This window comes from Lepisosteus platostomus, chromosome 9 (genome assembly GCF_059453375.1).
Source record: "Lepisosteus platostomus isolate fLepPlt1 chromosome 9, fLepPlt1.hap1, whole genome shotgun sequence".
In the NCBI taxonomy this organism is placed as follows: Eukaryota; Metazoa; Chordata; class Actinopteri; order Semionotiformes; family Lepisosteidae; genus Lepisosteus; species Lepisosteus platostomus.
The window spans coordinates 39960404-39985545 of NC_142619.1; the positions used below are offsets into that span (position 1 = coordinate 39960404).

General features: G+C 35.4%; 1 protein-coding gene across 2 annotated transcripts; it reads left to right on the forward strand.

The window, feature by feature from the left end:
- The first annotated feature begins 9837 nt into the window (after positions 1–9837).
- Positions 9838–24929, forward strand: cd36 (CD36 molecule (CD36 blood group)). 2 transcript variants are annotated; one of them, XM_088645009.1, is made up of 13 exons: positions 9838–10123; positions 11869–12029; positions 12182–12326; positions 14343–14501; positions 14751–14842; positions 15673–15722; positions 16502–16571; positions 20840–21027; positions 21769–21887; positions 22447–22520; positions 23242–23296; positions 23495–23654; positions 24719–24929. In XM_088645009.1, the coding sequence occupies exons 1-13, from the start codon at positions 10007–10009 to the stop codon at positions 24721–24723; spliced, it is 1395 nt and encodes a 464-aa protein (XP_088501135.1). In that variant the 5' UTR covers positions 9838–10006; the 3' UTR covers positions 24724–24929. The 2 variants fall into 2 exon arrangements, with proteins under 2 accessions (XP_088501135.1, XP_088501133.1); XM_088645007.1 differs by having other exon boundaries at positions 9839–10123; positions 24748–24929.
- Positions 24930–25142: the final 213 nt, after the last annotated feature.

The window sequence follows — 25142 nt, forward strand, 5'->3', positions numbered from 1 at the left end:
ATGCGACGGCAGCCATAGTGCGCCAGAACGCTCACCACACATCAGCCATCAGTGGGGAGGAGAACAGAGTAATGTAGCCAATTCATAGAGGGGGATTGTTAGGAGGCCATGATTGGTAAAGGCCAATGGGAAATTTGGCCAGGACGCCGGGGTTACACCCCTACTCTTTTCGAGAAACGCCCTGGGATTTTTAATGACCACAGAGAGTCAGGACCTCTGTTTTACGTCTCATCCGAAGGATGGATGAGTAGTACTGAAGTTAAAGGAGTAAAACTGTAAGTTAACTCACTATTTTTCTTAAACACACAATTGTGTTACTCTTCAGTAATTCGAGTCAATTTATTCTGAGATGAATTAATCCTTATAATTCTGTATTTTATGGTAGAGTTGTAACTTCATGGATTATTTAGATAGGATCATATGATGTTAATTGCGCCGAACACCTGACAGCAAGTCATTTAGAATTTCCCGCTAAATTAGTTACTACAGAACCTTATATTGACTGCTCACCTGTAGATTTAATTCTGTTTTGAGCAAGCTTTTGTTTATTCTAATCAAAGTGAAAATTTAAAAACTGCAAATGTTACAATTTTAAATATATTTTAATGTGCTAATACAATAAAGAGAGGAAAATAAATAAAATTGTATTTTCTTTAACCTGCTTTTCACTGCAGACCTTGCCTTTGACCAGCAAGATGACACATTTTTCTTCCAGAACACCCTACACTGCCTCAGAGAGGACAATACAGAATCCTTCCAACCTTTTTTAGTAACTACTTTATTCTTCAAGGCTCTGGATGAGCTGAAACCTAACCTGGCAGGAAAGGTAAAAAGGTAAGACTATACCCTGGATAGGATTCCAGTCCAAAACAGAGCACACATACTCATACAGGAAGTAATTCAGAGAAGCCAATCTTTCTAGACTGTGTATCATTCTAGAGTTCAGAGCATCTAGTGAAAACTCGTATTGATTTGAGGAGAGCATGCAAACTCCATACTGATCATGCTCCAGACCACAATTAAACCTGACAGCTGCAAAGCAACAGCATCAGCCATGATAGCACTAAGCCACAAGCCACCATGTGAAGATTTTCTTACAGGAAGCTCAATAATACTTTGTTTTCTTAACAAGAGCCCCTGCTGTTGTGTATTGTCAAGGCTATAGCAAGTCCAAAATTAATAAAACCTCTGCTAAGGTTCCCTATTGGTTTTTGTAGTAATTACATCTTTCTTGTTGTTTCTCTTTTAGCTGTTTTGTCGCAATACTGTACATACACATTTCACTACCAAAATATTAGCAAATACTCCAATAGCTGGTTGGTCTTTCCTGAGTCTCAGAGACAGCATCACTATCGTGCACCTGGTATAATCTTGCAGGAACTGTTTTTCTAATACACAGCACATCCAATGTGTTCGAGAAGGTAGCTGTGTCAGCATGCTTAGGCTGCAAAAGAACAGGTAAAGGTTTATTCCATGCTGAAAAGATGGAAGCCAAAACATTGTCTCTTTTCATTTCGACAAGAAACTTTTACCTGTTCCTTTGCAATTTATTTTAAGCCATTTCAGACAGTGATTCATAAAATAAATGTTAAATATTTTACAAGGACCAGGACCCAGTACAAAAACAATTAATATTTAATGTTTTGCCTTCAGCTAAAGTAGCCCAAGAATATTATTTGTTGAGCTCTCAAAATACTGAGTGGGTGCTTCAACAACAGTGTAACTAGCTACTGGCTTCTATGATGAGATTTTATTTTAATATTATTCAGTTATATTTTATTATCTCTTAGATATTGGTTTTTATGCTTTATAATTTATTATTTTATTTTAAGCCTAAAATATAAATGAAAAAGTACGTATTTTAAAATGTCACAGTATCTTGCTCTGGATATATACTTGACTTCGTAAAAGAAAAAAAAGTTAATTCCTGCAGGTAATTTAAATTCCAGGAGATCTTTGTGGAATGATGGACCAGAAGAAATGAAAGAAAATCTGCTGGCTGAACTGGTGAAGGTTTCCACTGCCTGTATCTGTGCGTGTGGGGTGTGGAGAAGTCCAATATTTCAGCTCTTGAAATAGATAGTGGCCCTGCTGTTTATTTTGAGATAGCAAAAATATATAGACTGTGTTTAACAAGCCTTTATCACAACAACAACTTAAACCATTGCATTTCTCAGTTAGAATGATATACTTTTAAAGTAGAAAATAAATAAATTTAAAAAGCTGATAGTAAGAATAATAATAAAGGTGTTTTTTGAAGAAATGTTCCAGATGTTCAAAATCGATCTTGTTCCTGTAGTATTGTTAAAGGTTAAACCTAGAGAAAAATTAAATATGTTAAAGAGGATATTATTTACACTAATATTATTATTTAAAAATGAAAGTTTCCTAACCTTGACAAAAAAGCTTCCCTTTAATTTTCTATATTTCAATGTTATTGTTTAATTGTTCTGTGGTTATCAGTGCAAACTTAAAAAAGTAGAAAGTTCCTTGACTTATATGGACAGTCCATTTTCTAACTGCTTCATCCAATTCAGGGTCAGGGGGGAACTGGATCCTATTCTGGAAAGCAATAGGCTCAAGGCGGGATAAAACCTGAATTGTACACCAGTCCATCGCAGGGCACCCACAGACACAACTATGCTCACACTCACACCAGGGCCTGTTTTCCCAGCAACCAGTTATCCTACAAGTACAGTGTCTTTGGCCTGTGGGAGGAAATGGGAGCACCCAGAATAAACCCACAAGAACATGGAGGAAACATACAAACACCTTGACACACATCACATTGCCTAATTTATTCTTAATTCTTTGTTCACTTTACTACCTCAATTTAGAAGAAATTAGTAAAATATTTATTATAATTGAGATATCAAATCTTTGCCGGATTAAATATTTGTAGAAAAGTGAATATATAATATATAGTGTAGCTGACTTTTTTCTCATTGTGCAGTAATACCATGTTTTGCTTTGCAAAAAGTTCTGTTCCTTTCCTGACAGAGGATGTCAATCCTCTGTGTAATAATTATTAGGAGTTGCATTAAGCTGGGTTTTTTTTCTGCTAGTAGTTGTTGTGCAGCAAAGATTACTCTAAACCCCCAAAGTGAAAGGTATTATAGGTTTAAAATTTGCCTCAGTGTGTTAGTGATGAGACCAATCAGGCAAGATCTTTTTAAAGAGAAATGACCCTATGACCTCTGAACAAGAATTTGTACCACGTAAAAATGTATTATAGTCAGTCAAAGGCTGGGAAATAATTGTGTGGAAACATATGGAGTACATCAGATAATGAAAAATTTGCTGAACTTCATTTTCAAGGAAGCATCACAAATCCTACAAGAAAATCTCTGCAGGAAAAGTATAGAATTCAAGTCCAGCTGGGCATGTGTGGCAATTGTACTCAATATCTGAACTTTCCACCCTGTACATGACTTAAAAGGGGACTTGCTGCCAATGCAGCAGTCTTGACTTGGAGAACAGCCGAAGGGCAATTCCACCATACTCAAGGCAGTAGATTATAATGTGGGCTGCGTGTAAGAGAACTTAAAACAATGTACTTATTTAATCTTTTTAACCATCATTCTTCTTCCTGACATATGACTATTACAAATACATTATTTATATTATGCATTTCTTAAAATCTGAATGTATTTGCTTAATAAAGGACTAATTTCATATTTATATAGTGCTCTGCAAAGGAGTAATAGTAATATAATGGAGTACAATAGCTTTTGGTGATTTTTGCATTTTAGGATTGCAAAATATGGTGTGTTTAATTAAAAAAGTCATTAAAGACTGGAAATGAAATGCTTTACTTTCTAAGAGAAGTTTTGTCTGGCCTCACATTTTGTGTTATTTGTTTTCAGTTTCCAGTTCTATTTCCAATAAATTCAAAATATATGGGTTCACTGACAGGTACAGTTTACTTGTTTAGTATAGTAGATAAGGTCTTCTATAAATTGAAGGCACTAACCTTCAGCTGTGGGCCAATTTACTGTAAAATATCCTTAGCAGATGCTTGATTAAGGGTTTTAATACTTCTATTTTATTAAAGTATATTTGCTATTGCAAAGTTTTCTTGACTTCATGGTTAATGATTTAAATTAAATCATGCTCCACAGGAAGAAGCTACTTATTCTGAGTTTCCCCAAATGGTTATAATGATAAAATCACAAACTAAAATCTACATACAGTAGGGTGATAACAACAACAATTAATAAATAAAAGCAAAGAAATGTAGTAAAAAATGAAATTTAAGTGGTTTTATGCAGAGATAATAAAACTGTATATATATACAGTAATTAGTACAACTGTGATCTGTACTAGGACCACTGCCTTTCCTAATTTGTGTCAGTAATCTAGATGATGATATACAGAAGTTTGTGTATATAACTAGACAGGTTTTAATGTGGAACTTGAAAAAGCTTTTTTTTTTTTTGACACATCATTAATGATATAATTTAATCCATGGTGCAATAAAGTGTAAAAGAGAGTGTTAGGAGATATTTTAAAAAATGTGAAATTCAAATCAAGGTTAAATTAAAATTGTAAATGTACGAGGAAGACCTAGTTTATTACACTGTGTACAATGTACGTCACCACATTACAAAGAAAGATGTTGCTGCTCAGAAACCAGTCCAAAGAAGAGCAACCAGATGTATTCCTGGACTCAAAGGAATGTCCTATAATGACTGGCAAGGACTGAATCTTTTCAGTCTTAAACAAGGAAGAGAACATACAAACTGGAGAACACAGATGTAAATTTTTTACTAACTGAGAACACTTTACCCAATGGGCTACAAAAGTATGGAACAAGCTATGCAGCCTTGTTGTTGATGCTGATACCCTGGCTTCGTTCAAGAAACAACTGGGTGAGATCCTCAAATCAATTAGCTACTATGTACCAAATGGGCTGAATGGCCTCCTTTCATTTTTAACTGTTCTAATATTCTTACATATAAGAAGGGAGCAAGAAGAGAAGCAAAACCTTGTCAATTGAATTTAGAGGGAATTTTAAGATGGTTAGATTGTAGATGCCCAGAGTGGAATTTAAGCTCTTGACTTTTCAAAAATGTGCCATTGAATCATTAATCTTTCGTGACCAAGAAGTTAGGAGTTTAACATCACTTCCAAAGGACAGCAACCTCCAGTAACCAATGTGATCCTGGTCACTGTATCGGGGCCTTGGTTTGGAACTACATTCATAGACTGACAAATGATCTCACATGCCACACCAAGCATTTGAAAATATAGTTGTGGCAAACCAGCTGTAGTGATGAGTGTTATAGAACTGGTAGGGGCAGCTGATCTACCATTAGTGGACATTTGGGCTTCTATTATTTGTATATGGTTTCCATTCATCCATTTTCTAATCACTTCATCCAATCTAGGATTGTGGAGAAGCTAGAGCCTATTCTGGCAAGCAACAGGTTCAAATTAGGATATGCCCTGGACAGGATACCAGTCCATCACACACACAGTCACAAATACGCACGAGAGCCAATTTTCCCAGAAACCAATTAACCTACCTGTATGTCTTTGGACTTTGGGAGGAAAACGGAAGAAGCCAGAAAAACCCACGAGAATGTGGGGAGAACATATAAAATTCATGCCGATAGCACTCCAAGTCCAGAATTACACCCAAGGCCCCAGTGCTATGAGGCAGCAATGTTAACCACTGTGCCACCATGCCACCCCTACTCAAAATTCAAATAACTAAGTATTTTACAAAATCGTGTATAGTCCCACTATGGCAAATTGTTTAACTAGTTAATTTGGTGGAGGATATAATTCTCACACGGGTATAAATTTGTGGGATATAAAAGATGGCAGTATATTGGGGTTGTTTTAGAATAAGTTTTTGCAGGTATGTACAGAAAAGTTTGCTATATTTGTGAGTTTCATGAGCCACCTATTCTTTGTTTGGGTTTGTAGTTGTTTCCAAGTTATACACACTTCTACCCTGATATAACCTGAGTCTCTATGAAATATTAAAACACTTTATAAAGTACATTTTAGTGGAAGACAAGTGGGAGGTCTATTTGCGTGAACACTACCAACCAAAAAACATGACACTTTAATTTATGTAACTCATATGATTCTAAACAATAAATTTTGTTTAGGCTTTTGCGAAGAATAAATCATATATAAAACCTAATCCTCAATGACTATTTAGTTTAAAAATAAAAAATATATTTTTTAAGTTGAGTCAAATTTCAAATCCTGTCCTGTCTCAAACTGTTCCAGTGAACAGAGCTATGTGTTTATCCTTCTATTGCACCCTAGCAGTATAATCTCTAAGGGCTGGGACTTTCAGAACATACAGAGCAAGTTATGTTGGGAAAGTGTTATCTTATCACCTGTCATTAAATACACTATGCTGAGTCTGCTTAATGGTACATACTGTCTGGATAAACTGATAAACTATTGGATAGAAGTATAATTTAGATTAAATTAAGATGGAAGTATATTTGAATAACTGACAAAAAGAGGCATTTTTTACTCAAAGGGTTGTGGGGGTATGAAACATGTTATCCTGTTGTTGAAGCCAATACAGTGGCTTCTTTCAAGGAACAGTTGGATGAGATCCTTGAAATTTAGCTACTAGCAAAAAGATGACTTAGAAAAGATGAATGCCATTAACTCATTTATATCCATTTTTATGTTCCAAACTTTGGGGAAAAAAATGAGCTGAGTGGTTTTCATCACCAGAAATCTTAACATACTGTTGGTAAGGCTATAGCCTTTAATAATGATTTCCAGTCCTTGTCTTGGGGACCCGCTCTCCTGCTCCTGAGCACTCATTTTAGTAAAAACCTCAGCCGTAATGAGGTCCAGCATGTGTGTGGGTGCCCAAGGACAGAACTGGGAAGCCCTGGTCTACGGTTCTGAATGCTGGACTTAGACCAGAGTTGACAACTCCAGTCCCTGAGGTCCAGAAGGTTTCTGGCTTTTGTTCCTCCAGAGGCGTTTATTACCTAATCAAAGTTATTTACTTAATTGGACAAGTTGAAGCCTTTCTTTGTTATTAAGAGGCTGGATTTAAAGAGACTTAAAGAGATTTGAAAAGACCCTCCTGGGCAGCTGCACTTGAGCACCAGAGTTGGGCAATAATGTCTTAGAGCAGGGATTTCAGCAGTTAGACTGCCACAACATCCAGTTTCACCTTGAAAAAATAAAGACACTTAAGCTGGAGCTACAAGGATTGATAGAGCATTATTAGATGGAGGATCTGTCAAATCTCACATTCATGAAGGTATGCACTCCAAATTGTTTGAGCAGTAGTACGGAGAAACAAATAAACTACAGCTTGTCCAAAGTTGTTAGCTTTAATTTAAGTCTTGAACCAGCCCTCTACTGTTCAGACTTACAAAATCATTATTTAAGGAGAGATCATTCCAGGCAGAAATTGTCTCTAGAGCTCTCTGACAGCAGGAGGATCAGAAGGCTATCCAGCAATCTTCTGGTTAACAACACATCACCAAAACCGTTTGCTCCATTGTCAGACCTGGTAACAGGCAGCAACTTCTAAGATGTCACGATTACATACAGTGAAGCCCAGACACTAATCACAATACCATCATTCCCTACCAGTGACAACCAAAATTTATAAGAAAAAGAGAAGAGCTAGTTGTTGGTGACTCACTTTTCAGAAATACTGTAAGTTAAAGACCATGAGTCAGCAATTGTATACTCTCTCGTGGAGCTGAGGTGGCTGATATCATTCATTGCTAGACCTTAGTCAGAAGCAAATTCATTGCTCTTTTCTTTCTTCTAGGTGTCCTGATATGTTTTACAGTTTCTTTATGAGAACATCCAGTATTATTATAATTTTACATCAAGAAGTTTTATACATTTGGAAAACTGTGGTCATAGGTTACAATGCATTTTAAGGATCTAAATTTTATTGTAATTATGTTACAATACAGTATTTAAATCATTAGTACCATGCATACAGAATGCACATGCAATGTAAGAGTCAATATACAATGTACTACACCTTAATTTACAATCTACATGAAGTAGGAAAATCTAGAGCTAAATCATAGGATTTTTTTAAGACTTACTGCTGCCCTCCATCAGCACAAAAACCAGGAAAAAGGAAAAGAAAAGAGACACAACATTTTGGCAGTGAAGTCTTGTTCAGGTGTCAAGGCTGATACCTGAACAAGGCTCCATGGCCGAAATGTTGTGTCTCTTTTCATTTCAGCATGGAATAAACATTTATCTGTTCCTTTTCAGCCAAGAATTTCGTTCATTTTTTCAAGTAACAGGGGGATAGGTCCTGCAAACACATGTTTTTTTTCTGTGGAATTTATTTTGCTGCTAAAGGCTATTGAATTTGATTATGCGTTATTTTCCGCTTCAGCTCATGATTGCAAAGCTACAGGAAATCAGCTCTGCTCATAAAATTTATTGTTTTTATCAGACATTCATCTGATGTTTGTACAAAGTCCAGAGTTATTTGCCTGCTTGTCTGTTGGCTACCATCTGACAGCTGTTAAAGGACCTTTAGAAAATTATCAGATTTGCATGGTATATAAAACAAATAACCAATTTATGCCAATCACAAGAACATTTTGATTCATAGGTTGTTCAATGTAGTGTATCTTTCTACTGGATCTACTGCTGACACTACTACTGCTGAGCTTTCTCAGCATATTCAAATATAGCTGTTGTTATTTCAGCATATTCAAATATAGCTGGGTTGAACGGAATTTCTCCTACCTATTTTACTCGCTATCAGACCCAAGCATACAACTATGCATAGAATGTTTTAAAAACTGCAGCTCAGCAAGAAGGTTACTTCCTTGGAGAGCTGTTCTTCAGCGAAAACTAAGGAAAGATCTCTCCCTCTTCCCTCTGTGCTCGGACATTCTTGGCACAGGACCAGCTGAGGAAAACTGAACCATGGACAGCCCAACTCTCTCTTCTGTGGGAAGTTCTCACTCATCAAGAAACATTAGGTCAATGGACCTTTGAGTATAAAACTTCTATATTCACATTATGATATATACCTTGAGAGTTAAAATATTATTCCAAACACACATTTTATAACTTTGAGTTTAGTAAATGTATATTTTTCTGTCTTTGAGATTAGGAATGTGATTAACTGCATGAGACTGATATGACCTATGAGTTATACAATAACACATTATGGTAATTATATTTTAATTCTGACATTATTAATTCCAGGCTTTGTAATCTATGAGTGTATAATTATCTATTTACAGTGTATCATGGCTACTCAATTCATAACTATATTATATTACTCTTGTTGGTTTGCTATGCAGGTTTTGATTTTGTATCGATTTATATGTAGAATCCATGTGTGAGATTGTAAATGACTGTGTTTCATTCCTAACAGTCATCAAAGCTCTCTTGCGGTTTACTGTTCCAATTTCTAATCATTTCAGTGAATTTAAAACCTACACATAACTTCAGAAGAATCTGACAAAGCAACAGGTGGAACTAAGACATTTGTGAGTTTTGTAAGAGGGACTTTCTATTGCAGCTGGAAAGCGGTTAAGCTGCCTGGCTGAGCTTATAGAGAGGGCTGGTGAAGAAGTGTAGTTTGAATCTCAAAGATCTTAGGCTTTTGTTTATGTTCGAAGAAATGTAGTTATTTTCCTTGTACTGTAAGTAAAAGAGCATTTTCTCTTTACCTTACAGCTGTGTTGTGTGTCAGTTTGACCTAGACCTGTCTATCAATGTTCTTGTTCACAACCTCCTTATTATAAACCAGGGTGTGGTTTATACAATCTCTCTGTCACATTAGAATACAGTGAGCTCAAGAGTTTAATCTTGTGTGGTTAACCTTTAAACTGTTGAATGGTAGTGTTTTCACTTTTGAGATAGTCTCTTTTTAATCATTTTACCTGTTTACAGATTGGCCTTTAACCATAAGATACTGGTATATTGTCTTCTCTATTGTGAGCCTCGCTCCTTTTCATATTCATGCTTTCTACCACTCGCATGGACTAGGCAGCAACCACACTAAATTAGAATGTGCAACAAGCAATGTGGCCTTATCGCTGGGGCTGTTGTCGGTGGATTGCTAGCTGTCCTTGGAGGGATTCTAATTCCAATTGGAAATTCTATTATTCACGGAACCATAGAAAAGGTATGTTGCTAATTTGCATAGTGAACAGCAAGATTAAGGAACACTATGGAGATTTAAAGAAAGGTTAAATAACTGCTAAACTGCACTATTGGTATTCCTATCATGGGTGTTTGACTAAAATTATATTTTTGTTCAGCAGAGTAAGTCATGTGAGGTCGCCATAGAACTAAATCTCTAGGTTTTCTTTGTGTAAACTCTGAAGAAAGCTATCAATAAAAAATTCTACCTGGTGTTTTATAGCTATTAAAAATTGTCTGGTTAGGTTTAAAAATGTATGACAAAATCTGTTCTGAAAATTTTAAGAAAATCAAATTCAATAGTCTTTGTGATGCATTGTAATGGTTTTCTTGATTTTGCACAATACTGTCAAGTTAAAAGGTGACAGTTTGCATAAAGAAACATCTAGTATGAAACTGTGTATGACAGCATGTTGTGAGTTGTTTTTTAAGTTAAGTGTCTTAGGGCTAAAATGTATTGTTTACCAAGAAAGAAATCAACAAAATGCCTCAGGCTTAGGAACAAAGTTATCCATTAATTAATAGCTTTGCAGAGGAAGATATATAGTATTATAGGCACCTAAGATTTGCAAATCTTTAGAGGCTGATGATATTCTTTCAATTATACTTAAAGAAAATGTTAAACAGTCACAATGAAAACAAACATTACACATGTAATACTTCAAAAAAAGATTTTTTTAAAGTCTGTGATCTGCAGCTTGTGCAACATATGGAAAACCCTGGAGGAAATCCAACAACCAGTCTATATCAGGCGAACTGCCACAAAATCCAGTTTTTGCTTATGGAAGTGCTGGAAAAGGAATTAACAGAAACTCCAAGACTCCAGAAGCTCCAAGACATTAAATAATGGCTCAAACCAACATTCAGCAAGATAAGAACTCTGAATTTTCAGACTAACAAAATAGAGAATTTGAGAGAAGCTGGTTTCAGGTGGTGAAGGGAAATAAAATTTAACAGTCTGTCCTAACAATATCATCCAACATCACATGTCTATCAAATCTGAAGTCCTTCAAGGACTAGAATCAGGATGTGGAAACTCAAAGCAGCAGCATTCAGGACAACACCATCACTGACCCTCAAATTCAAACACTGGTATCGACGACAGCTACTCCCAGAACTACCAACTATACTAGAGGTCAGGAAGTTTTCAAAGACTCTATTCTCAGGAGCAACTCTAACTGAGATGTGCAACAAATCTAGGAGACGATAATGCAAAGGTGACTGATATCATCCATACAACTGACAGACTCCTAGCTAAGACAGGTGGAAACCCAGTTTTTATTATCCATGTCAACAGAAACAACATTGGTATAAACAGCATCTAATAATGGGAATCAGGGAAACATAACCAATCAAAAGCAGTGTAAATAAATGTGACATTAATTCCTCTCCAAACAAATCTGGAGTACCAGGAAAGATAGAAGAAGGGGAGGTGTAACACAAGTTTACATACCATAATGAGTATTCAGCCTCATGACTGAATAGACTCTTCTAGTGAGTAAACTTTGTGTTCCTAAGTTTTGTCTTTCTGTAAAACTTTTCAATATTTTGGGTATTGTTTATTTTTGTTTTACAGATACACTTAACACAAATACTCAGATTTGAATGTGAACTGTATGTGATTGCTTTTCTATTTATTGTATTTTTGCCAATAATTCCTGCACATCTATAGCTTTTACACATGTATAATCTAACTGTTAACTAATATACCTATTTTTGTCTTCAAAGGAAGCTGTAATTGAAAATGGAACCGTTGCATATGAGAACTGGGTACAAACAGGAGGTGCCATATACAGACAGTTTTGGTTTTTTGATGTAAAGAATCCCTTTGAAATAATTGAACATGGAGCAAAACCTGTTGTTGTTGAAAAAGGACCATATACATATAGGTGAAATATTTATTTATTATTTACTTTTTATGGTATTATACCTTGTGAATTATATAATGCAGAAATATTGACTAATGCACAATGCATTATGAGATGGGTTTTTATATTGTTTTTGTCTAACTGGAACATTCAATTTATCTCTCTTTTTCTAGGACCCGTTACCAGCCAAAAGAAAACATAACAGCAAACAGTAACAATACCATTTCTTTTCTCCTACCATATGGTGCTATATTTGAGCCAAGTATGTCTATAGGATCTGAAGCTGATAACGTCACGTCTCTTAATTTGGCAGTTGCAGTAAGTTGTATTATAGTTCTGCAAAGAAATAATAATTTACTTTGGGTTGATTATATCTATATTTATACTGACAACATAAATCTGTAATGCTTCTTACATTATTATTCAAAAAAATAATGTAATTGATCTGTTTAGTGAAAAACATTCCTAATCATATTGTGGAAGCTGTTCATCATTTTTGACATACTGTATTTCAGTGTTGAAAAACACTGTATGCTTGCCTTTTGTTTGAAAGACACATGGCTATGCCAGAGAATTACAACCATAACGGAAAGCCTTCCTTAAAGATGTCTATGTCAAGCCCAAGAGTCACTGAAAATTTCCTATGTCAGCTATTCTTTCATACAAGTGTTGCCCAAAGCAATGAAGTATTTGAATCACTGTAGTATATTATTATATACTACAGTGATTCAAATACTTGAATCAATATTATATATTATATATACTGTATTATACTACAGTATAATATTAAATATTATACTGTAGTATAATATATTACTGACGGAAACTGACGTAAAGGTTTGGCAAGTTGTAATACAGACTAGTAGAATACAATTAAGTTATAAATAATTCAAATACAGTGATTCAAATACTTGAATCAATATTATATATTATATATACTGTATTATACTACAGTATAATATTAAATATTATACTGTAGTATAATATATTACTGACGGAAACTGACGTAAAGGTTTGGCAAGTTGTAATACAGACTAGTAGAATACAATTAAGTTATAAATAATAAAGAATAAAGAATAAAATAAAATCTTGATGCTGATATTTTGAATATGGACTGACATTTCTAGGGTGGTCTATAACAATGTTTAGGTGACACTGAACTCTACAATGGTTACATATTTTTTTCTCAGTTAATATGTATTAACATATTTCAGGAATATTTTCAGTATACACTGGTCTATTCAATATAAACGAAGATAAATCTCACCTTTTTTGAAAGACTGTCATGCAGTCTTAATATTAAACAAAAGCTTAATATTTTGTTTCCAGGCTTTAATTTAATGGCAAATATGATAGTACCTTTACTGCCTCCAAAATACCCTTACTTAAAATTATGTAAACATCAAGGAAAAATAATTAATTATTGTTACCAGTGTAAAAACATTTCACATTCATGTAACGGTAGCTACATTTATTTAAGTTTCACATTAAATAATTTTACAAGAGGTTGCAATAATTAGAAACTGCATTTGGTATGTTTAAGGCAAACAAAATCAGACCAGACGCTACCAGGCCTTAATTAGATGCAGCTGAGTTGGTGTGTTAGACTCCCATTGATGGGGATAGATTGATTGACCAGCAAAAGACTGGAAACATTCCAGTGCTTTTCATGTACAGCCAATCAGTCGATTGTGGAACTCACCTCCAGCTATAAAATTTGTTTATGTGGTTGTTAGTTAATAATGGTTAAAGAGCCATTCCTCTATATTGTTTGTAATAGGTTTAAAAATATATGACTGTAATTTTTTTTTTCCTGTTTTGTGAGTTGTTTTGGACCATTACTGTGCGATTGCTTACCTGATGCTGCCTGCACTGAGACCTGTTATAAACATTTACTGTATGTGTTTTAGAATGAAAATAAATTACCTGAAAACTATGTAGTTAGGGTTCCCATCTGGTCCCAGCTTCCTGAACACTTTGACAAAGAACAGGGTTTTCCTAAAACTGAAGGAACATTGTTTTTTGTTAAATTATTACTATCTTGATACCGATATTTAATTACCTTGTGAGGTAATTGAACATGTAAGGGCGTTTTGATACAATAGTCTCAAATTAACTTTTAAAGATAAACATGGAGTATTTTTTTTCATTTTAAAATCCTTTACTTATCATTTTCAGTTATCTGAAGTTAAAAGATGTCATTTACTTTGTCTCCATACTACTCCCTTCACTGTTTCCTTGAATAGGACAGGGTGGCTAACTCACTAATAATAGTTGTAAAAATCACAATGCCATTTTTACACATCTCAAAATGTTTCTATATTTTTTTTGCAGGGTGCTTTCTCTCTTTTCCCTCCTTGGACACATTCTATGCTTAACCAATTGATTAAAAATACAAACTCTTCACTTTTCCAGAATAGGACTGTACAGGAAATTCTCTGGGGTTATAGAGATCCACTATTGCAAAACAAAATGACAGGTCTATTTGTTCCTGTAAGTAAAACAAAATATATATTTTTTTAAATGTCAGGACATTTCCTTTTACTTATGGTAGCTAACCCATGCAATGGACCATATAAAATGTTAAATTCCAAGAAATCATATTGTTGTACAAATATTTAAACCTTTGAGTACACAAATTTAACACATATTTTAGTCTTATTAATAAATTTTTAATTGAGAAGTGTTATAAACTGTTAAATCTTTCAGTCTGGATACATGTGTAATATTTGTTTTTTTCAGTATAATGGCACTTTTGATGGATATTATACTGTTTTTACTGGAAAAGATGACATCAGAAAAACAGCAATGATTGACAGATGGAAAGGTGAAAGGTAAAAAAACCCACACAATACTAAAAGTGCCAACCTATTATTATACAGTATGTACTCTTATAAGTGCATATTATTAGGCATATTTGTGATATACATCAAAAAGTATATATGATATAAGTAGTGTGAAATTATTAATAAAATAATGATGCAAATTTACCCATTTTATTTTGCTCATAACTCTGTATGTATGTTGCATTTAACGGGAGCTGGTCCAGGCTCCTACGATGCGTAGTTCAGGACCCTATGCAGACGGTATAATCCTGAAGTAAGTGAAGCAGGACATCGGGGGAGGAGACAAAGATGATCAGGAGGGGTTAACAGACAGGGGGCATGATGATCTGGTGCTCGGGGAGTGTGGCAAGAGCAAAGAGATCCAGACAGTCCAAAAGGGGGAATCCAGGGCGCAGTCCAAAGTCCAAAACTGGGGGATCCAGCCGAGACTAGACAAACAGTTAAAATCTGGAACAGGATCCGGAAAAGGGACAGGGAATAAAACGAAGGTAATGAGGCCAGGCACTCTGAGCCCCGGACTGGTCGTGATGAAGCCTATGCTGTCGGGTCTCTCCTGGACCCACTGGGAGGCTGGCTTCTGGGCGTCCCTCTCCCAGTGCTGAGCCAGGAATAGCGAGAACGCCAGGCTTAAATAAGGAGACACAGAACAGGTGGCAGGTGCACATAATTAACTAAAATACGAAAGGGTCGGAGCGCTGTTAAGAGGAGGGATTCCGATCGTGACATTACATTACAGTAGATTCTCGGTTAATTGCAATAGTTCTATTTGAAATTCAGACACTTGTCAAAATAATGTCGTATTAATCTGTGTGTTACAGACATTTATCTTACTGGAATGATACTTATTGTGACATGGTTAATGGCACAGGTGAGTAAGCCTTTAAAAGGTGTTATATGATTTACTATAACCAAGCTTAAACTGATAGCTGCATTTTAAGTTTACAGATGTATCAAATTATTGTAGGCTTGACATAGTCTTACCAAGTATAAGATTCAAACAGTGGTCATTCAGCTAATTGTGTGACTCTATAAATCAAGTTTGTACGCTTGAATTAATTTAATAGCGGGGGGGGGGGGGGGATTATTTTGCAATTTGCATATTTTCGTTTTCCAATCCAATATTTTCTTTCACCACTTATAATACTCAGTTTGAGCATTCAACATTTGATTAAAACATTCACTTTAAAGACATGTTCATTACTTGTAATTCAACAAAATAGGAAATATTTTTAAGACACCGTTGGATAATGAGTGGCAAGGTAGCATTGGGTAGCACTGGGTAGCATTGCTTCCTCACAGTGCTGTGACCATGGGTTCAGTTATTGGGTTTCTATCTGTGTGGGATTTGTATATTCTCCCCGTGTTTGCATGGCTTTCCTCTGGGTGGTCTGGTTTCCTCCCAGTGTCCAAAGACATAAGATTAAAAAGGTGTGTTTGGTCACTGTGTTTCCTGTGATATCCCGTCCAGGGTATATCCTGTCTTGTTTCCATTGTTTGAAGTTGCTCTGCTACTTCATGACCCTGTATTGGATAAAACAGTTATAAAATGGTTGGATGTATACATAATACTAAAACAATAAAAAACCTCTTAGTAATCTCATAATAAACCATTAAAATGAATTACTATTCTTTTACATGATTTCACAGATGGATCATCATTCGCCCCTTTCATTGACAAAAAGAAACCATTGTACTTTTTTTCTTCAGATATTTGTAGGTAAGAAATACAATTTATAAACAATACTTGCTGAATTAGCATCACCTATCAGTTCATAATTATTAAAAAGAACATTTTGAATAGATTTTTTAATGTAACTTTTCTTTTTAAAAATGATACTAATCTTTTAAATTTGTTATAGAACAGTTTAATTGCTACTATTTTTGTTTTTCTTTACTGCCAGATGTTTGTGATGAGAGAATGATGATGAGATTGACCTCAGAGAGGTTGCATTAATTAAATGAAAAGTTGATTAGTTACCTCATTTATTTTTATGTGCATGAATGACACAGAACTTTAACAAAAGTAATCAGAAGCCCTCTTAAATCCAAACAAGATAATTATGTCATGAATACCAGCTAGTGCCCATAGACAAAAAAAAACATACTGTAAGAATGCAGCTGGTTTTGACAAGATGGCGATTTCCCAGAGAGCACTTGGGAATAACAAGCTGTTCTCAGTCACCTGACCAATGTGTGGAATGCAAAAATGGGTGAAAAACATCAGGATATGGATAATCTACAAGATTGTTGTACGAGACAGCCAACAAGACTACAGTTCAAGACCTCATACAAACGTTTGCTGCAGAGTGCCATAGCAATATTAAAAGAAAGATATGAATTTACCAAACAGGAATTAATTGGATCCAAAATAAAATAGTCTATGATGAAACATAAAATATCTTGACGAAACACAAATTGTTTCAATATGTGTTGAAATATGATTAGCATAAAAAGTAAATTTCATGCTAAAATAAACTCCTGAGAAAAATATTAATGAATTACAAATTGCTTAAGGTTATTTTTGTCTTCTTGTGCTTGTGTCCTATTTATAACCTAAGGACAAAGGAATTCCAAAGCTTACAAAGACATTTCAACAAAATAACTGGTGCCCTCTAACTTAAAGCTCACGCTTGTGTGCAAATGGACTTCAGTATTGGATAGCAATACAAAATCTACATCAAGCTCTATGACCAAACTCAGACTTTTTAGACTTCTTTGAACGTGACACATTTTGTAATGGACTCACAGGTAGCATATGAAGTTGTTTTTAGTTTCAAAAGGATTTTTAAAATCTCCTTCATAAAAAAATATTTTCAATTTACAGACAGTAAATGAGATAATGGTGTCCGTGAAAATGCTGTGTCGCTCTTGTATATCTCTGCAGCAATGCGCACCTGAGTCTACACTTGGACGGATAATTCAAGGGGAGAAGCAGGGGTTAGTAAAGTAGAGAAAAGAGCACCCGGACCGCATGGGGGAACCCAAATGGCTGACTGGGTTGGCTGACTCGGCATCTCCGGGGCATAAAAACATGAACACCCCTGACTTGAGGAGTAATCGCTTGAGAGGCGTTGCCTCATGACCAGGCGCTGCCCTCAGGGGATAGAAAGGAGGAAATAGCCCATTGACTCGCTGAGAGCTGCATGAGAGGTGCTGTCTCACGACTGGGAACGAATCCCTCAAGGGGGAAGAGAAAGAACCCCTGACTGGAGGAATCACTTAAGAGGTGCTGCTAGAGGGGTTGAGAATGAATAGAAAGCTGCTAGGGAAGGAAGCGAAAGAAATGCCCTGACTCACTGAGAGTCGCTTTGAGGTGTTGCCTCGCAACTGGGATAAAACCTCAGGGGACTGGGGGAATGAGAATTAGTAAGTAAGAGATCCCGAGAATAATGTGGCCAGGGGTCCCCTCTGGCTTGGACTTAAAAAACCTCCCCAGAAAGGGTCAAGGTGGTGCTGCCATCCTGAGGTCCGGGAAGTGAGCTTCACCTATCCCCCAGAGAGAACCTGGATGCAAAGGCAACATGAAAGAATGATGAGGAGGAGGGAAGAGGAAGGAATTCAAAAGACGTGTGTGTTAGCCGGGTTAGGGTTTAAATAGGAAAGATAATTGAATGGTAGAGGAAGGGGTGGAGCACCCCCCGCTGCTCCTCTAGAACTCCATCTATCGATTTCCATTTCATCAAGTGCCGTGATGATGAGACCTAGAAAATGATCAATACCACCTAAGCACAATTAATCTGGCACTTACCTTATTCTATTGGATATTTAATCCTTGCTTTGACAATGCTCAGTCATCTTCATCGCTTTTCTATCTCTTGAGTCTTTGTGTCTTTTCATGCTCTCTAGAACTATTTTCTGGCTTTAAATCTTTTTGTTTTTTGACCAAGGCTTTAGGATTTACCACCCTATCTGTCCAACAACCTGGACTGATCCCTGTGCTTTGAATCCTACCTGTTCCATGATTCTTCTCAGGACTCTACCTGATATTTGTTTTGGCTCCTCTTACAGCAATTTCTGCCTGTTGGTCCTTGGCTCCAGTTTCATGTGAAACCTTGAGTTTCACTTTCACCTGCCAGCTTGCTTGCTTCTAACAGATTCTGCGATTGTATTCATTCTCCTGGTCTCTGTGGCCTCCTTGGCAGTGTAGCAGATCTCACAGTTAACATTTGGGGAAATGGACATACACTGTAATTGGATTGAGAATTGGTTAATGGATAGAAAACAGAGAGTAAAAATAAGTGGTGGAAGATGTTGAGGGGTAAGATAAAATGGGGTTATATTATTATGTTATACAGTATACTGTATATAGATACCAAAATAGGAAGACTATCTATTTGTTTTAGTGGAAGCAGAAAATGGAGTTCAAGGCTTGGCAAATACTTGGATGAGGACATTTAATGTATAAGATTGCATGTTGTGCATGTAGCAAAATTTAAATTATAAATATAAAATTGATAAGACTGAGTTTGAAAAGGCAACTTATGAAAAAGGTACTTGAGTTGAGACATCATTTATATGTTTTAGAAAAAGTCTGAGCAACAAATGGTAAACAACGTTAGGCTATAAAGTTAAAAGTGTAGAAAATAAATTAATAGTATGTAAAATCTGTACAAAGCAGTAAGACTTAATTTATAGGTTTACATTTTTGGTCACCTCAGTACAAACGATCTATAGCTCCTCTTGAATTTGTCCAGAGAAGAGGAACTAATTCTAACTCTGGATAATGAAAACATGTCTTAAGCAGACAAGTTGAACTGAACTGAACCTTCTTAACAATAAAGAAGATGACAAGAGGGCTTAATTCAAGAATTCAAAATCCTCAAAGACTTTGACAAAGTCACTCCAGTCAAGCTCTTTAGAACTAGTGGTAAAACAAAATTTAGAGAATACAAGTGCAAATTACATGGAAGTACATTTAAAATGGAGAATATACTGTAGCACTTCTTTATGCAAAGGATCGTGGGACTATGGAACAAGCTAGGCAACCTGTTGTCAAAAGCAATAACATTCTTTCTTTTTTATGTTAGTACTATTAGTTCTTATCTGTCAAGTATTGTTGGATGAGGTCCTTGGGTCAATTCAATGTACCAAATAGGCTGGATGGGTCAAATAGTTACACTACATCTAATTTATAACCTTTCTTATGTTTTTAAATGGATAAAATTGTATGAACAATGTTTTTTATTTGCTATCAGTCTCTAGTAGAATATTTATGGTATAAACCACCATAGCACAGATTGAGAAGTTCTTTACAGAGGAAGTGTCAAATATACCCAAAGAGAAGTCCAAGAACAAAGGGTTTTCAAAATACTGATTGGTAGGTTATGAATAAATGTGGGCATTGTGCATTTAAAATTATATTTAACATTTTTTGTTAGATTATCCTTTCATACATATAATAATGAAAGTAATGCAAGGCTTATGTTTTTGATTTGTTTTATGTTCATGAGTTCCTGTTCCTAATAGTGTTTGCTTGGGTTTTCTCCAGGTGCTCTGTTCCTCTTTCCTTCCCTATGACATGATGAATAAGTTGCAAAGGAACAAGTAAAGGTTTATTCCATGCTGAAAGAGAAGAAAAGAAACACAGCGCTTCAGCTGTGGAGCCTTCTTCAGGAGTGAAGAAGAAGCCTGAAGAAGGCTCCACAACTGAAATGGGTTTCTTTTCTCCTCTTTTCAACATGGAATAATTTTTTACTTGTTCCTTTGCAGACTACACATGCCGAAGCAGCTACCTACTTGAACTACATGATGAAAAAGTTGACGAATGTCAATAAAGTGTCCCTGTACGTGTTTTGTGTAATGGGCAGGCGGAATGCTTCAGCAATAGGCTCTGGGTGCCATGGCAGTTACCGTGAATAAACAGTTTTCTGATCAGGGGTGGATGAGTTGAATGGAAGATTAAAAAAAAAACACAGCCTCCCATATACTATAATATCAGATGACTAAAAAATGTTTCTTTTTTTGTCTCCTGCTCTACACTTACAGATCGGTTTATGCTGAGTTTGAAAGTAGTCAGAACCTGAAGGGGATTACCGTCTATCGTTATACGCTCCCCCCCGAAACGTTTGCTGCTCCTGCTGTCAATCTGGACAACAGATGCTACTGCACTGATCGCGTTGCCACAAATAATTGCACTCTTGGTGGAATCCTTGACATTAGCCGATGCAAGGATGGTGAGTGTCAGCAGCAGTAAACCTACTCTGCTTTGTGAATATGTTCTAAACAGGACTGAAATGCTTTAGTTAAACACTACAGTTTGATATTCACTCTTGATTTTACTCTTTTTACAAATATACACATACCCAGGCTAAAGTCCACAAGAAGCATTTAATGCTCACATTGAATAAGAAAACGGTAAGTCTCTGTCCCAACATTAAACATTGGAATGTTTGTTTAATAATTAATTATATGAACGTTGTGGTACAATGCAGGGAGTGTCTGGTGTGGGGGGAGGAGCCGGAGCCCCGGATTAAGGAAGACGTGTTGCCGTGGAAACCACACCATACACGCTTAAGTGAATGAATGGCAGGTGTAGAAGTGGTTTAAAGGGGGAAAGATTCAGCCCGGCTCTCTCACAGCAGAGCCTCTGCATTTATTCTCTCACCACTGCAGCCACAGCAAGGCCAAGGTCCTGCTGAATCTTTCCTCCTGTAAACCATGTCTACACCTGCCGTTCATTCATTTAAGCAAGTCAGGTGTGGTTTCCACGGCAACGCATCTTCCTTAATCTGGGGCTCAGCCCCCCCCACCGGACACTCCCTACATTGTACCACAACTAAGCACAAATACCTAATTTTATTGCAAAAATTGACATTTTTTATTCTTTTATTTTAATCTTTTGTAGACATGAAAGGATGATGGCTTTAGCTTTGTAATATTAATGCTGTGACAGCTGTATGACTTTTCCTCTCTAGGTATACCAATCTACATTTCACTGCCACATTTCCTACATGGTAGTGAGATACTGAGAGAGGCAATAACTGGAATTAATCCACATGAGGATCACCATTCAACTTACTTGGATGTAGAACCTGTGAGTAAGATTTGAACATTTCAGAACTACACCTTGGAGTCTTACAGTTGTTTTAAAACAGCAACAAAACAGCGCATTTTATTAGAGTCCATAGAAACAACAAAATGAGTTAAATATGCACAAGGCTTAAGGTCAACAGTAACAATAAGTGGATTTCATTCTATAACTTATTCTGTAGAGCAGAATATCTTCATAGTCTGTCTGATTACAAGATCAACAAAAACAAACCCACTCACAAAGATAAAATAAATGGTTTATGGATTCAAAACACATTAGTAAAGCGTTAGGACAACATGCTAAAATACTTAAAAACATGTAAAAATGTTATCAACAGGTATTGTCATTTAACGTATCATAACTCTTATACATAATGAGTTACATAGAGTGTATCAGACAGTGTCACAGCCACAGTTTGAGGTTATTTACTGGCATATGCAGTATTATAAGGTATCTATAGTACATGACAAAGCTCAAAGCACATATTTGCCTGACTGCAATAAGATCTTTTTAAATCTTGCACATTCATGGTTCTGTGGTTCCTTCTTTTCTGTTTTGTAAGTTTACTGGCTTCTCCATGAGATTTGCCAAAAGACTGCAGATCAATTTAATGATTGGACCATCACAGAAAATAGAGTAAGTTGCTAAATGTTTCCTCCAGTATTGGTTTATCCTAAACACATTTTTCAGATAAATGCTGTGTAATTTATTTCTTAATGCATTTTTCAATTATTATTAATAATGTAATAATAATAACATTAATAATGTTAGTAGATGATTTCAGTTGATCAACGTAAACTACTTGAAATTTTAAATAGATTCTAAGGATGTATGCTGTTTCTGTGATATCTCTTGAAGCAATATATTTATTGGGACATACAATTTGAGATGTGCCAGCATCACACTTCATATTGTGTTGTTTAGCTACAAGACATCTAAAAGAAAGCTAGAATTTGTTAGAATGGCTAGGTATCATGAAAAGTAAGTAATGTGAAATACAGTCACAAACTCAAATTTAGTATAAGGGGTCATCTCTGCATCACTGAGATTCATATTTTCAGCTTTTCCATTATCTTCACTTCTGCTTCACATTTGCTGTAATGTTCTCTCATGATTAGTATTGACAGAAGGTGCAAAATATATTTCACATAAGGAACCCTGTTTTGTAGCTAAATAATATTTCATGTGTCATCATATGGAAATCCCATCATCTCCTTGAATAAGTCTGTATGTGGACATGAAACTGGGATAAACAGTAAACTGGGTGTTAATCCTTATGACACAAACAGTGCTATAACACAAACAGTGTTTTTAAGTTTTTCCCCCATTTGCTTTGATATTGTTACTTTCTTTGCAGAGTGTTGTCAAAAATTAAGGATAATATTTTTTTCCCTGTGGTCTGGCTTAATGAGGTGAGTAGGTTTTTCTATTATTAATTAAAATAGTATTATTGGTTTTCGCTTAAATTGGAAACACAAAAGAGATGGCAAACATTTTGCAGTATCTAAAATGTGTTTTGAGCTGGTAGGCATACCTCCAAAGAAACAGATGAAAAACAAAGCCTGTTGGTGACATCTGTAAAAATAACATATTTTTTTGCCAAATAACAGACGGCAGCACTTGATGACGCAGCAGCTGAGGAATTCAAAGCGTCCTTGACTTCTCGAATGGAGCTTCTGGAAACAGTGGAGATTACCTTAATTGGCATTGGACTTGTGATATTCCTGGCATGCACAATTTCACTGTGTGTCCTTAAAAACAAAAAAAGAGGTAAGGAAAAAAAAGTAACATTTATTTATGGAATTCTATTTCAATTTAATTATTTTGGTTTTCTTTAAGTAACGAAAAAAAACATAGAAGTCTTAAACTCACAAAGTATACATTTTCTTTTCTTAAATATACAATGTACTATCGGTGCTTGATGTGGAACAGTTACACAATATTGTTGCTCGTAGGGATGCATTGAGAGTCTTTTTCTCGGGTAATGCAACCATAAAAGAAAAGGAACAGAGCAGAAAAGCCACGTTTTCAACAGACACATAAGATTGCTCAGTGAAAAGTGATAAAATAACATTACAGATTAAAATACCAAATTATCTCAATGAGAAGCTGATCTAGCATTCCAGCTTTGACCTTCGCACATCTTTCTGTTTCTTTCTCTGATAATAACGTACAGTATCATACATATCTCAATTTATGCTTTGTGCTGACTGTTATCCAATCTGTAATCCTCTAGAGGGCAGGAGGTATGTCACCACATTTATTTTATGCAAGAGCTTGAAGCTGACTCTGGACTTATATTGTTATACATACACTTGCCAGTGAAACCACACCTAACAATCACACACCTCAAGGTTTAAAGGCTTTAGTCATCAAACATGAAATGCTGAAAAGAGGCTAAGTGTACTTCCACATAATATCTGTGTATTAGTTGCTATAGAAAATGTAATTTAATTCATCTTTTTGGTAATGCCTTCAAAAACTCTAAATTTTATTATCATTTACCAAGAAATGGAAAAAAAACTCTAAATCAGTCTTCATTAGACTAAGTTTAAGTTTCACTGATCACTTAGTCTCTTAATTAAGAATTGTGTCAGATTTTGATTGTTTACTTTTGGAATAGTACTGGTCATATTGCTTAAGTGCCTTTCATTCTAGGTGAAATCTAATAATGTATTTTAAGAAGCCACTGTAGTATTAAAAGCTATAGAAACGCTGCTGCAGTTGTAGACTTTTAGGTTGTAACTTTGCAATGAATTGAAAACTTCTTTGACTTCTTTGAATTGTTGTGTTGTTAATAAAGATACAGTTGATGATATTTTTTTATCTTTCAGACTAAATCTGTCCATTTTACTTTTTTAAGGTTTAAGAGGTTAAAAACTGAATGACATTAAGGGAAATTAAGGATTAAGGAAGATTACTTTTCAAGGGACAAGTGATGTTTTCTGTCATCCTGATTTTCCTTAATGAAGATTGTGATCCACGAGTCTTCTTTGATTTCACATGTAACACCTCAGAATTCAAAATAAAAATAAAGTGTAAAAAGAATTTTAAGGGATTTGTGGTTTTTGTTATGAAGCGTGTTAGTTAAAAATGTGGCATCACAATATATCGAAGGAGGAATTTTGGGTTTGTAACCATATAGAATAGTTTTATAATTCCTGTATTCTGCCATCAAGGAAACTCTTTAATTCATTGCTTTCTTAGAATGACTTTGGCAAAATATTCTCCTTCCTTCAGTCTAGTGAATGTACCAAA

Excerpts from the sequence above, each read along its gene's own strand:
- cd36 (XM_088645007.1), top strand. The coding sequence starts at position 10,007 with ATGTGCAACAAGCAATGTGGCCTTATCGCTGGGGCTGTTGTCGGTGGA. Across the intron at positions 12,327-14,342 it reads CTCTTAATTTGGCAGTTGCA|GGTGCTTTCTCTCTTTTCCC; the intron begins GTAAGTTGTATT and ends TTTTTTTTGCAG. Across the intron at positions 15,723-16,501 it reads TGACATGGTTAATGGCACAG|ATGGATCATCATTCGCCCCT; the intron begins GTGAGTAAGCCT and ends ATGATTTCACAG.